Source organism: Odocoileus virginianus, chromosome 13 (genome assembly GCF_023699985.2).
Source record: "Odocoileus virginianus isolate 20LAN1187 ecotype Illinois chromosome 13, Ovbor_1.2, whole genome shotgun sequence".
NCBI classification, from domain to species: domain Eukaryota; kingdom Metazoa; phylum Chordata; class Mammalia; order Artiodactyla; family Cervidae; genus Odocoileus; species Odocoileus virginianus.
This window is the reverse complement of record NC_069686.1, coordinates 20,636,684-20,650,117: the sequence shown is the minus strand read 5'-3', so window position 1 is coordinate 20,650,117 and position 13,434 is coordinate 20,636,684. Positions and strand designations below refer to the sequence as shown.

Sequence of the window (13,434 nt, the reverse complement as noted above, 5' to 3'; positions counted from 1 at the left end):
CAACTCTTTGCGACCCCATGGACTGCACCACGCCAGACTTCCCTGTCCATCACCAACTCCCGGAGCTTACACAAACTCATGTCTATTGCATCAGTAATGCCATCCAACCGTCTCATTCTCTGTCATCCCCTTCTCCTTCCGCTTTCAATCTTTCCCAGCATCAGGGTCTTTTCCAATGAGTCAGTTCTTCGCATCAGGTGGCCAAAGTACTGGAGTTTCAGCTTCAGCTTCAGTCTTCCAATGAATATTCAGTACTGATTTCTTTTGAGATTGACTGGTTGGATCTCCTTGCAGTCCAAGGGACTCTGAAGAGTCTTCTCCAACACCACAGTTCAAAAGCATCAACTCTTTGGTGCTCAGCTTTCTTTATGAGTTCAACTCTCACATCCATACATGACTACTGGAAAAACCATAGCTTTGACTAGACAGACCGTTGTCGGCAAAGTCATGTCTCTGCTTTTTAATATGTTGTCTAGGTTGGTCATAGCTTCTTCCAAGGAGCAAGCATCTTTTAATTTCATGACTGCAGTCACCATCTGCAGTTATTTTGGAGCCCCCCAAAATAATCTCTCACTGTTTCCATTGTTTCCCCATCTATTTGCCATGAAGTGATGGCAAACCTTTACCTAAATAAATTTCAGTCTTTATATTTTGTTCATTTGGACAAAAAAAAGGTCCCTGTGTAATTTGAAGAGTGATAGCAGTTGTCTAGACTCTACCTAGACAGGTAAATTCATTCATCTACCGAGTCCAACCACAAGAAACTGCCCTTTTCAAAGAAGGAACACAGAAGCTTGGGAAAGCTGAGACATGTTGCAATAAATTAGTATATAAAGGGACTGAAACTAAACCATCAGAGGCATTTGTACCAGCCTGTGTGCCTAAGGTGTAGGTGGTCAGCTTGGGGGCCAGGGGAGAGGAGGCAGTGGTACATATTAGCACATGCAGCCTCAGCACTTCCCACTGCATTTCAGGGTATACCAGGTCAGTTGTGATCATTTCTAAAACAGACCAATGCTGGGAAAGAAGGGGGCATCCTTTCCCATTCCCAGTGATCTCAGTACTAGAGACCATTCAGTATCTCCTTGAAAGTGAAAGTGAAGTCGCTCAGTCGTGTCTGACTCTTTGTGACCCCATGACCAGGATCCTCCGTCCATGGGATTTTCCAGGCAAGAGTACTGGAGTGGGTTGCCATTTCCTTCTCCAGGGGATCTTCCTGACCCAGGGATCGAACCCAGGTCTCCCGCATTGTAGGCAGATGTTTTACTGTCTGAGCCACCAGGGTCAGTATCTCCTTGTTGTTCCTTAAAACACAAATTAAGACTTATAAGTCCACTCTTTCATTTCACTAGTTTTGATCTCCTTGCTCATCAGGTTTTTTTAAGGTGGTAAAAAGAATCATCAGGGACTGATTTCCCCTACTTATTCTCTTAGAAAGGAAGGAGTACTGTTAACAGGATGAAAAAAATAACTAGAGATCATGAACAATAATCATAATTCAAAAATTAAATAATTAAACCAATATATCAGGCAATTTACAAAATGTCTCCATGTTAATTATTTCAGTACTCACAATGAAAAAGTATCATTGATCATTTTTAAGTCCCCTCTAAAAGTTACTACATTTCATTTGCTAAAGATACTGCAGATTCCTTTGGAAACACATGACCCAGAGCTTCTTGGCTTCCTCCATCTGAAGAAGACAAATTTAGTCATCAGCTCGAGTCACAGTGACTCACAGAGTGAGGAGGGAACCTGCGGACTCCTCACACACTTAAGTACTTTGAGCTTCACGGAAGCCCAGGCATCTCTACCTTAAGAGGATCTGCGAGGTCAGGGTGGCACAATCCTTCCTTCCCCCATCACAGCGGCCAGATCAGGCAGATTACAAGCAGCCCAGCAAGGCCACAACAGCTTCTGTGTCCCAGTTCATCTTAAATAAGGTAACCGATGATGGAGTTCTGTCACTTATTCCTTCATTTCTCATGTCAGTCTTCAAATTGTCTTGATTTTTCTCACTCTTATATAATAAATCAAGTTGTCTTTCATGCTGTGGTCAGCAGTTGCTATTTTAAAAAAAATGATATGTTAGAAGGCTATAATGGGCACTGGGTCCATCTCATTACAGAAATAAGTTCAATGCCACCAGAAACCTTGCCTTGAACTTCCTTCTCTGGGTTTCTCTTTGAATGTTCTTTATCACCCTAGAGTTACAATTAGATTTACCTCTAGTTCATCTCTCTGTACCTATTTGACACCATCTAGGAATCTTATAATGAACTGGAAACTGGAGTGGGGAAGAGCTCTAAAAAGAGTGTTCCTATGGAACAACAGATTTGCTACCAACTGCAGGTCAGGTCTATTTGTCTACCTGCTTTACCAATACTTTCAGAGGGCAGTTTAGGCAAATATACACTTACACATAAGCTGAGTGAGAAAGATGCTGTTTAGTCCAGGAGGAAGCAGGGATATTCCTCAATGCACATTTGATTCCTGGACACTGGGATGACAACAATAAGTCTGCTTCAGATATTCACTCTGTTTTATGATTTGGGGGTTGGAATTTTACCGGAAACTTTCAACATACAAATAACAGAGGGAGAAAGTCAGTTTAGTGGCTTCAAGGGCAACCCTTGTTAAAGGCTTTATGATCCAAGTGGTGGTGTGATCTTTGTTTCTCAATGGATCGATTTTTAACAGTTGGGGAAAAGTTTAAAAAAAACACATTTTTAAATTAAAATTCAATTTAAGGTTGAACAAACAGTTCTGAAATGTCCTGCTATACTATTAGTTCTAGGGTAAGGACTGTGCTTTACTTAGCTTAGTAGGTGCCCTAGAAATATCCTTGGCTAGACACTGCATAAAATGAAAATTAAATGTTGTATCATCTTTGCTTTATTTGTGATATTTGAAAAGTGTGCCCAATTTTTATAACAAAGTTTAATATCTGACTTCAAGGAAAATTTATTTCATATATCAAATGGAAAAAAATGGGAACTGGATTTAAAACTCTTACAATGAATGTCACTTTCTCAAGGTATTGCCATTAAAAACTGCTCAAAGATAACTGAGATGAAAAGAAATATACTGAAGATTTGAACACACTTTCTGCAACTCTACATAACATTCTCTCTATATTGCAAGCTTCCTTGAAGCTTTGTAACTGTAAGCTATAATAACATTTAATATGTCATGTCTTCCAGTTAGCAATGCTTACTCAGCAACATAAATAAGGTAACCATGGCTTTAGCAATAATTCTTAACCTGCCAATAATATCAGAAAGCATATTGGAAAAATAATAAACCTAGAAGAGACTGAGAATATTAAGTATTATTGCAGATGATTAGATGAATTATAATTTGAAAGTTTTGAAAGAAGTCAAAAGAAAATTGGAGATAGGTTTTTTCCTTAGAACTAAAAATGCAAAACATAAACTCATCAGGTCTTCCCTACAAATGAGTGGGCTGGCACACCTCCAGGCTCAACCAGGAGACTGAACAAGCCTGCAAAGGAGGCACCCCGCCCCCCTCCCCCCACACCTCAGTGTCCCATTATACAAGGCACACTGGGTCCTGAGGGCCACCTCCCTCCTGCAGAAAGTGGGATTCAGGGGGAACGTAACTAATGGAGGAGCTTCTTTATTACACTGTCTGAGGGAACTTACAAGGATGAATATCACCTCAACGATCTCATTGGTGCACCATAATCGTTATTATTATTTTAATCTGATGCTCATGTAAGACTATTTTAGGTAAGATCCCTTGGCTCCATTTAAAATTTTTTTTAGATTTCTGGGTGCCCAACTGAAGACTTTTTTCACAAAAAAATATCATTCATTAGTCATAGTCTTAGTTTGTGTCATTGGGCACAAATGTCATTTTTCTTAAAGAAATGTGTCACAGAAATCTCAGAATGGCCAGTTAGGTTAAATAGTGACAGACTTTCTTGATTCAATGAAAAGATAAAAATAAAAAGGAATCTGGTGTCAGTTTACCAGGTTTACAATATTTATTTGTTTGGCTGTGTTGAGTCGGTTTCAATTTGTGGGATTTGGGTTGCATCATGCAGGGTCTTTCGTTGTGGTGTTTGGACTTTGTGTGCAGACAAAAGAGAAAACTAGTTCTCCTTTTTTTATTTCCTTTGCGTCTTTGTGGCATGGTGGAGAATTTTGATAACAGGTTTTCATCTTCCTATTGACTGGTTGTGGTGTGCGGGCTCAATGGTAGCACCACATGGGCTTAGTTGCTCCACAGTATGTGGGATCTTAGTTCCATGACCAGGAATTGAACCCACATCTCCTGCATTGTAGGGTACACTCCTAAGCACTGGACTACCAGAGAAGTCCCAGGTTTACAAGATTTCAATGGACAAGGGACATACATGTCCAGTCAGACCGCTGTCAACCTTAAGAAAGCTTGTGCAAGAGAAACTCAGAAAGAATATATTTTAGAAAGCTTTTTGATAAATGTTCTCTATTTGATGTATTTTGATTTAAAAAACTTAGTTGTTAATTCACCTCAGGTCACACTTGCAGCTAATTGAAAAAATAAAGATTCAACAAATACCCTAACAGTCAGTGTGATTGACTAGATTCAGTATTGCTTTCTCTTTGTGAAGTTTTGTGGAAATAAAACCAAACTGTTTGGGAGGAAGTAACTACAAAGAACTCCACCTCTCTTATACAAAGTGTACCTTACAGTGACTTTGAAACATGGAGACATTATTTTCTATCTTATTATTTTTTAAGAATCTCTTGTTTATTTTTAAAGGGCGAGGAAGATGAATAAGAGAAGTGAAATCAAAGGATCTTATTTTAGATATTTTAACCAGGAAGAGAAACCCAGGAAGAGAAAATTAAAAGAAGCAGAACTGGACAAGGACAGCAATTGAGTTGTAATATTTTCCAGTAGCTGCAGACAAGCAGTTACTCTTCAGCCCTTCAAATACAGATCAAAGAGAAACCTAGTTCCCCTTTTTTGATTCCTTTTGAGTCTTTGTGGCATCATGGAGAATTTTGGTAATATATTTTAATTTTTCCTACTGCCATTGTTCTTGCCTGGAGAGTCCCAGGGACGGCGGAGACTGGTGGGCTGCCGTCTATTGGGTCACATAGAGTTGGACACGACTGAAGTGACTTAGCAGTTAGCAGCAGCAATTGACTGATAATGTGTTCATCTCTTTCTAGTTCTACTTTCCTTTCTCTCTCTCTCCCCCCCACCCTTTTTTTTAACACAGTTTAGGAGCGGAGAGATGAAATTTTTAGTTCTAGCCACACTCTGGCAAATGATCTTATGTCTGACACCAACCCTACTTAGCTCACAGAAATATCTTGATAATTTGATGAGATAAATTTTATAGGAACATTTTTCAATAATGTTTAAAGTTATCTAAATGGGAAGTGTGAGTATCTGAAGACAAGGAGGAGGAGGAGAGGAGGATGCCCTGATGATTCCAAGGGCTCAGAAACTAATCCAGTTATCGCTAGATGCCTGGTGTGTTCAAGTGGAAACTTTCTTCTCTTTCTTTCTTCTTTCTTTCTACATGTATTTACTTAATATCAAGTATCATTAGGCACGGTGGTGTAGAGAAGTGTACACACACTCCAGACTCCCAGAGTTGAGTGGGAATCCCGGTAACAGTGGAGCAGATAATTAAAGGATGGATGCTGGGATTGAGTGGCCTGAAACAACACAATTCTATCTTGAGCCCATTAGCATGCAATTCTAAATTTGTTTCCTCATCCATAAAATAGAGATAATTTTACTGTAAGGTTTGAATGAGATAAATATTTCTAGATCTTAGCAGAGGGCCTAGACTGTGGTGAAGTGAAGTGAAAGTCACTCAGTCGTGTCTGACTCTTTGCGACCCCATGGACTATACAGTCCATGGAATGCTCCAGGCCAAATACAGGAGTGGGTAGCCTTTCCCTTCTCCAGGGGATCTTCCCAATCCAGGGATCAAACCCAGGTCTCCTGCACTGCCAGCAGATTCTTTACCAGCTGAGCCACTAGAATGTGGTACAAACTCAACAGATCATAGAGTTGCTATCATTCCTACCTGACTTGGTCAACTGGGAATCCCAAGGACCATGGCTTTCTCAGGGCATTCTTTGAATTCTGTAGTCAATAGTACTCATCTGAAGGGCACCCCAGAGGAGTTCATAGCGGTCCAAACTCGAAAGGCTCAGCTAGAATTTAGGCCTCGTAAATGCTGTGAGTGCTCATTTGCTAATTTCTAAATTCACAAATGGCTGCATAGATAAATTTGGCTTTGCTCACTGCCTCCTATCTTCCTGATGACAAAAAGGCAGTTTTCAAAATATGTATATTCATTCATTTTATTTATTTGGCTGCCTCGGCTCTTAGTTGCAGCATGTGCGATCCCTGTGTTGCGAGGTACAAACTCTCCTGTTGTATTGTGTGGACTCAAATACACAAGCTCAGTAGTTGCGGCCCATGGGCTTAGTTACTCCACAGAGCATGTGGTATCTTAGTTCCCCAAACAGGGATTGAACCTGAGTGTCCTGCATTTAAAGGCATATTCTTAACCACTAGACCACCAGCGAAGTTCCTAGGAGTTTTAAAAGTCATAGATATTCATGCTTACTGCAACAGGCTATGAATTTGTTGTTGTTCAGTCATGTCTGTCTCCTCGTGACCAGATGGACTGTCACACTCCAGGCTTCATTGTCCTTCACTATCTCCAGGAGTTTGCTCAGACTCGTGTCCATTGAGCTAATGATGCCATCCAGTATTTATAAATAATAAAAATTTTCTGGTAAGACCATAAAAAATATAAACTTTCATCAATATGTCACTACTAAGGAAACAAAGACTTAGTTTCCGGCCTGGGTTTTAAGTAGTTTCCAGCAGTTCCGAATGCTGTACTGTTCTGGACCTCCAAGACAAGGAAACACTAGACCAGCATTTCTACTGGGAGGAAATTTTCCTCTACTGGGAGGAATTTTATTCCTAGGGGAATATCTGGCAATGTCTGGAGACATTTTTTGTTGTCACAACTGGGGAAGAGGACTACTGGCGTCTAAGTGGCAGAGGCCAGGGTGGTGCTAAACATCCTATAATACACAGGAGAGACCCCCCACAATAAAGAATTATCTGACCCAAACTGCCAAACTACTGAGGCTGAGAACCCCATGCTAAGACCTGAGCAATGCATACAGCAGCCAATCCTGCCACATGACAAGGGTTTTCCTGTGTAACAGGAAGTCTAGTCATTTTATTTCACCAGCTACTCTTCAAGGTGGACTTCCCTGGTGGCTCCACGGTAAAGAATCTATCTGCCAATGCAGGATATGCAGGAGACGTGAGTTCAATTCTTAGGTTTGGAAGATCCTCTGGAGGAGCCAATGGCAACCCACTTCAGTAGTCTTGCCTGGAGAATCCCATGGACAGAAGAGCCTGGTGGGCTATAGTCTATACAGTCATAAGGAGTTGGATAAGACTTAGAGACTAAATAACAACAACACTCTTCAAGGTAGAGGTTATCTCTATTTTACAGATAAAAAAATGGAAATGAAGATAATATGACAATTGACCCAAAGGCCCTCTGTTGGTAGAGGAACTGAACCTGAAACTTGATCTGCCTGCTTCCAAGGCCTCAGCTCCTAAACCCTGATTTAATGTCTCTTGTGTACGTGTGCATGTGTGTGTGTGACCTTGGTCCTTGCTTTCTAAAATTTTACTGGCAAATTGACTAGTATTGATTTTGGCTGAAGAAAACACTCCATGACCTGTTCAGAGAACGTACGCTCAGAATTGCACCCAACCTCATGCATTGAGTTGTAGGGGCTAAAGATCTGCTTTCTCTTACTCTGTTCTTGGCCTTGATGAGTCAATAAGCTCACAGTCCTTTGGTGCTAGAGGGACTCTGACAGACCTAGGAACTTCTTGCTGAGAGATTTGTACCCCTACTAAGCAGGGAGATAAATTGGAAATACAATTTCCAATAAATGCTGTGAGACAAATTGGAAAACACACAAAGAAGCCAACAACCCAAGCAACCAAAGTCAATGCCCTGACTGAATTGCTGGCACCAAGGGCCCATATGGAGGTGACCACAGCTGGCAGAATAAGGCCAATGCAGCCCTGTGAGTTGCTGTTACTCATTTACTTCCCAGTGGTCAATGAACCAATCAACCATCAATCAGCTTCTGTGTACAGGTCATGTTCTCAGCAACTCTGACTGACCGAGGGTTATTACTCAAAGGTGGCAGCTTGGCTAAAATTAGAGGACAAAGGTATGTGTTGGTTTGTGGCTGACTTGGTCCAATGACCTAGAGGTATGTGAACCTTAGGGACTGAAGAAGAAGCAGTGTTTTTGGATGATAATCTTTGGGGAAAGGTGGAGAAGGCAATGGCACCCCACTCCAGTACTCTTGCCTGGAAAATCCCATGGATGGAGAGCCTGGTAGGCTGCAGTCCATGGGGTCGCTAAGAGTCGGACACGACTGAGCGACTTTACTTTCACTTTTCACTTTCACACATTAGAGAAGGAAATGGCAACCCACTCCAGTGTTTTTGCCTGGAGAATCCCAGGGACAGGGGAGCCTGGTGGGCTGCCATCTATGGGATCACACAGAGTCGGACATGACTGAAGCGACTTAGCAGCAACAGCAGCTTTGGGGAAAGGACAGACTTTGCAAAGCTCTAGGTCAAGGCTGGGAGTCCTTGGATTTAGGCTGCAGGCTGGAACACCAGCATCTGAAATAACCCTCAGTCCAAAGGAGTAACTAATGAGGACAACACGTTTTAATGTGAGCCCATCCCTAACAACTAAAACCTCTTCTGTTTGCTTGTCATCCAGGAAAAATTGGTTTGGCTACGGAAGGAGGAAGTTGAGGGGGGAGATGGATAAGATGAGGAGGGAGAGGGAGTCTGACTGATTTGGTCTGAGTTTTTGCTTTCCTCCAGTGGTTATGAAGGTGAACATCCCTAAGAGAAGAAGGCAGAAAACTTGGTGTCCAAGGTAACTAGACTCTGAAGTTCTGGATATGAAACTTCTCACCTATCCTGTGCATGGAACTCAAAGCAGTCAAATGAACACTTTTCTCATTTAAAAAAAATTATTTTCCTTTGCCAAATTTTGAACTTTGTGGTTTGAATTAATTTCAAACTTATGGAAAAGTTAAAAGAAGAGCACAACCCAGAATCCCCAGATATTGACATTGTACCACGTTTACATTCTTTTTTTTTTTTCAAAAAGAAAAATGTATTTTTTTAAATTTATTTTTATTAGTTGGAGGCTAACTACTTTACAATATTGTAGTGGTTTTTGTCATACATTGACATGAATTAGCCATGGATTTACATGTATTCCCCATCCCGGTCCCCCCTCCCACCTCCCTCTCCATCCGATCCCTCTGGGTCTTCCCAGTGCACCAGGCCCGAGCACTTGTCTCATGCATCCAACCTGGGCTGGTGATCTCTTTCACCCTAGATAATATACATGTTTCGATGCTGTTCTCTTGAAACATCCCACCCTCGCCTTCTCCCACAGAGTCCACAAGTCTGTTCTATACATGTGTCTCTTTTTCTGTTTTGCATATAGGGTTATCATTATCATCTTTCTAAATTCCATATATATGTGTTAGTATACTGTAATGGTCTTTATCTTTCTGGCTTACTTCACTCTGTATAATGGGCTCCAGTTTCATCCATCTCATTAGAACTGATTCAAATGAATTCTTCTTAATGGCTGAGTAATATTTCATGGTGTATATGTACCACAGCTTCCTTATCCATTTGTCTGCTGATGGGCATCCAGGTTGCTTCCATGTCCTGGCTATTATAAATAGTGCTGCAATGAACATTGGGGTGCACGTGTCTCTTTCAGATCTGGTTTCCTCGGTGTGTATGCCCAGAAGTGGGATTGCTGGGTCATATGGTAGTTCTATTTCCAGCTTTTTAAGAAATCTCCACACTGTTTTCCATAGTGGCTGTACTAATTTGCATTCCCACCAACAGTGTAAGAGGGTTCCCTTTTCTCCACACCCTCTCCAGCATTTATTGCTTGTAGACTTTTGGATAGCAGCCATCCTGACTGGCGTGTAATGGTACCTCATTGCGGTTTTGATTTGCATTTCTCTGATAATGAGTGATGTTGAGCATCTTTTCATATGTTTTTTTGCCATCTGTATGTCTTCCTTGGAGAAATGTCTGTTTAGTTCTTTGGCCCATTTTTTGATTGGGTCATTTATTTTTCTGGAGTTGAGCTGGAGGTGTTGCTTGTATATTTTTGAGATTAATCCTTTGTCTGTTGCTGGTCCTGGGCTTTTGTTTGCTGGAAGATTTCTGATTACAGTTTCGATTTCCTTGCTTGTGATGGCTCTGTTAAGATCTTCTATTTCTTCCTGGTTCAGTTTTGGAAAGTTATACTTCTCTAAGAACTTGTCCATTTCTTCCAAGTTGTCCATTTTATTGGCATAGAGCTGCTGGTAGTAGTCTCTTATGATCCTTTGTATTTCAGTGCTGTCTGTTGTGATCTCTCCATTTTCGTTTCTAATTTTGTTAATTTGGTTCTTCTCCCTTTGTTTCTTAATGAGTCTTGCTAATGGTTTGTCAATTTTGTTTATTTTTTCAAAAAAACAGCCTTTAGCTTTGTTAATTTTTGCTATGGTCTGTTTGGTTTCTTTTGCATTTATTTCTGCCCTAATTTTTAAGATTTCTTTCCTTCTACTAACCCTGGAGTTCTTCATTTCTTCCTCCTCTAATTGCTTTAGGTGTAGAGTTAGGTTATTTATTTGACTTTTTCTTGTTTCTTGAGGTAGGCCTGTAATGCTATGAATCTTCCCCTTAGCACTCCTTTTATAGTGTCCCATAGGTTTGGGGTTGTTGTGTTTTCATTTTCATTCATTTCTATGCATATTTTGATTTCTTTTTTTATTTCTTCTATGATTTGTTGGTTATTCAGAAGCGTGTTATTTAGCCTCCATATGTTTGAATTTTTAATAATTTTTTTCCTGTAATTGAGATCTAATCTTACTGCACTGTGGTCAGAAAAGATGACTGGAATGATTTCAATTTTTTTGAATTTTCCAAGACTAGATTTATGGCCCAGGATGTGATCTATTCTGGAGAAGGTTCCGTGTGCACTTGAGAAAAAGGTGAAGTTGATTGTTTTGGGGTGAAATGTCCTATAGATGTCAATAAGGTCTAGCTGGTCCATTGTGTCCTTTAAAGTTTGTGTTTCCTTGTTAATTTTCTGTTTAGTTGATCTATCCATAGTTGTGAGTGGGGTATTAAAGTCTCCCACTATTATTGTGTTACTATTAATTTCCTCTTTCATACTCGTTAGCGTTTGCCGTACATATTGCGGTGCTCCTATGTTGGGTGCATATATAATTATTATGTCTTCTTCTTGGATTGATCCTTTGATCATTATGTAGTGTCCTTCTTTGTCTCTTTTCACAGCCTTTATTTGAAAGTCTATTTTATCTGCTATGAGTATTGCGACTCCTGCTTTCTTTTGGTCTCCGTTTGTGTGAAATATTTTTTCCAGCCCTTCACTTTCAGTCTGTATATGTCTCTTGTTTTGAGGTGGGTCTCTTGTAGACAACATATATAGGGGTCTTGTTTTTGTATCCATTCAGCCAGCCTTTGTCTTTTGGTTGGAGCATTCAACCCATTTACATTTAAGGTAATTATTGATAGGTATGGTCCCGTTGCCATTTACTTTGTTGTTTGGGGTTCACGTTTATACAACCTTTCTGTGTTTCCTGTCTAGAGAAGATCCTTTAGCATTTGTTGAAGAGCTGGTTTGGTGGTGGTGAATTCTCTCAGCTTTTGCTTGTCTGTAAAGCTTTTGAGTTCTCCTTCATGTCTGAATGAGATCCTTGCTGGGCACAGTAATCTAGGTTATATGTTATTCTCTTTCATTACTCTAAGTGTGTCCTGCCATTCCCTTCTGGCCTGGAGGGTTTCTATTGATAGATCAGCTGTTATCCTTATGGGAATCCCTTTGTGTGTTATTTGTTGTTTCTCCCTTGCTGCTTTTAATATTTGTTCTTTGTGTTTGATCTTTGTTAATTTGATTAATATGTGTCTTGGGGTGTTTCGCCTTGGGTTTATCCTGTTTGGGACTCTCTGGTTTTCTTGGACTTGGGTGGCTATTTCCTTCCCCATTTTAGGGAAGTTTTCAGCTATTATCTCCTCGAGTATTTTCTCATGGCCTTTCTTTTTGTCTTCTTCTTCTGGGACTCCTATGATTCGAATGTTGGGGCGTTTCACATTGCCCCAGAGGTCCCTGAGGTTGTCCTCATTTCTTTTGATTCTTTTTTCTTTTTTCCTCTCTGCTTCATTTATTTCCACCATTTTATCTTCTACGTCACTTATCCTATCTTCTGTCTCCATTATTCTACTCATGGTTCCCTCCAGAGTGTTTTTGATCTCATTTATTGCATTATTCATTTTTAATTGACTCTTTTTTATTTCTTCTATGTCCTTGTTAAACATTTCTTGCGTCTTCTCAATCTTTGTCTCCAGGCTATTTATTTGTAACTCCATTTTGTTTTCAAGATTTTGGATCATTTTTATTATCATTATTCTAAATTCTTTTTCAGGTAGATTCCCTATCTCCTCCTCTTTTGTTTGACTTGGTGGGTCTTTTTCATGTTCCTTTACCTGTTGGGTATTTCTCTGCCTTTTCATCTTGTTAGATTGCTGTGTCTGGAGTGGGCTTTCTGTATTCTGGTGGTCTGTGGTTCCTTTTTATTGTGGAGGTTTCACCCAGTGGGTGGGGTTGGACGATTGGTTTGTCAAGGTTTCCTGGTTAGGGAAGCTTGTGTCAGTGTTCTGGTGCATGGAATTGGATTTCTTCTCTCTGGAGTGTGATGGAGTGTTCAGTAATGAGTTTTTCGATGGGTCTGTGTGTTAGGTGTGACTTTGGACAGCCTGTATGTTGACACTCAGGTCTATGTTCCTGCGTTGCTAAAGAATTTGCGTGGTATGTCTTGTACTGGAGCTTATTGGCTTTTGGGTGGTGGTTGGTTTTGGTGTAGGTATGGAGGCTTTTGGATGGTCTCTTATTACTTAATGTTCCGTGTAGTCAGGAGTTTTCTGGAGTTTTCTGGTTTTCTCAGGTTTTGGGCTTAAGTCTCCTGCCTCTGGATTTCAGTTTTATTCTTCCAATAGTCTCAAGACTTCTCCAGCTATACAGCACTGATAATAAAACTTCTAGGCTAATGGTAAAAAGATTCTCCACTGTAAGGGACAACCAGAGAGGTTCACAGAGTTACATGAAGAATAGGAGAGGGATGAAGGAGATAGAGGTGAGCAGGAGAAAAAGGGGGACTCAAGAGGAGAGAGACAGCTCTATGCAGTTATCTGTTCCCAAAGTGTTCTCCATAGCCCAGACACCCACAAAGATTCACAGAATTGGATTGGGAAGAGAAGGGGAAAGGAGGAAATAGAGGTGTT

At 40.5% G+C, this 13,434-nt stretch overlaps 1 protein-coding gene across 3 annotated transcripts in view; it reads left to right on the top strand.

The window, feature by feature from the left end:
• The first annotated feature begins 1,744 nt into the window (after positions 1 to 1,744).
• DHRS9 (dehydrogenase/reductase 9) overlaps positions 1,745 to 13,434 on the top strand; it is a 28,516-nt gene continuing 16,826 nt past the window's right edge. The window contains exon 1 of one of the 3 annotated variants that reach the window (XM_070476076.1): positions 1,745 to 1,943. Coding sequence is in view for 1 of the 3 variants with exons in the window: in XM_070476074.1 (XP_070332175.1) it covers positions 8,413 to 8,428 (16 nt within the window). In the remaining 2 variants the exon portion in view is untranslated. Of the gene's footprint in view, positions 1,944 to 8,181; positions 8,259 to 8,367; positions 8,429 to 13,434 lie in introns of those variants that run through there. The other 2 variants (XM_070476077.1, XM_070476074.1) reach the window with 2 other exon arrangements.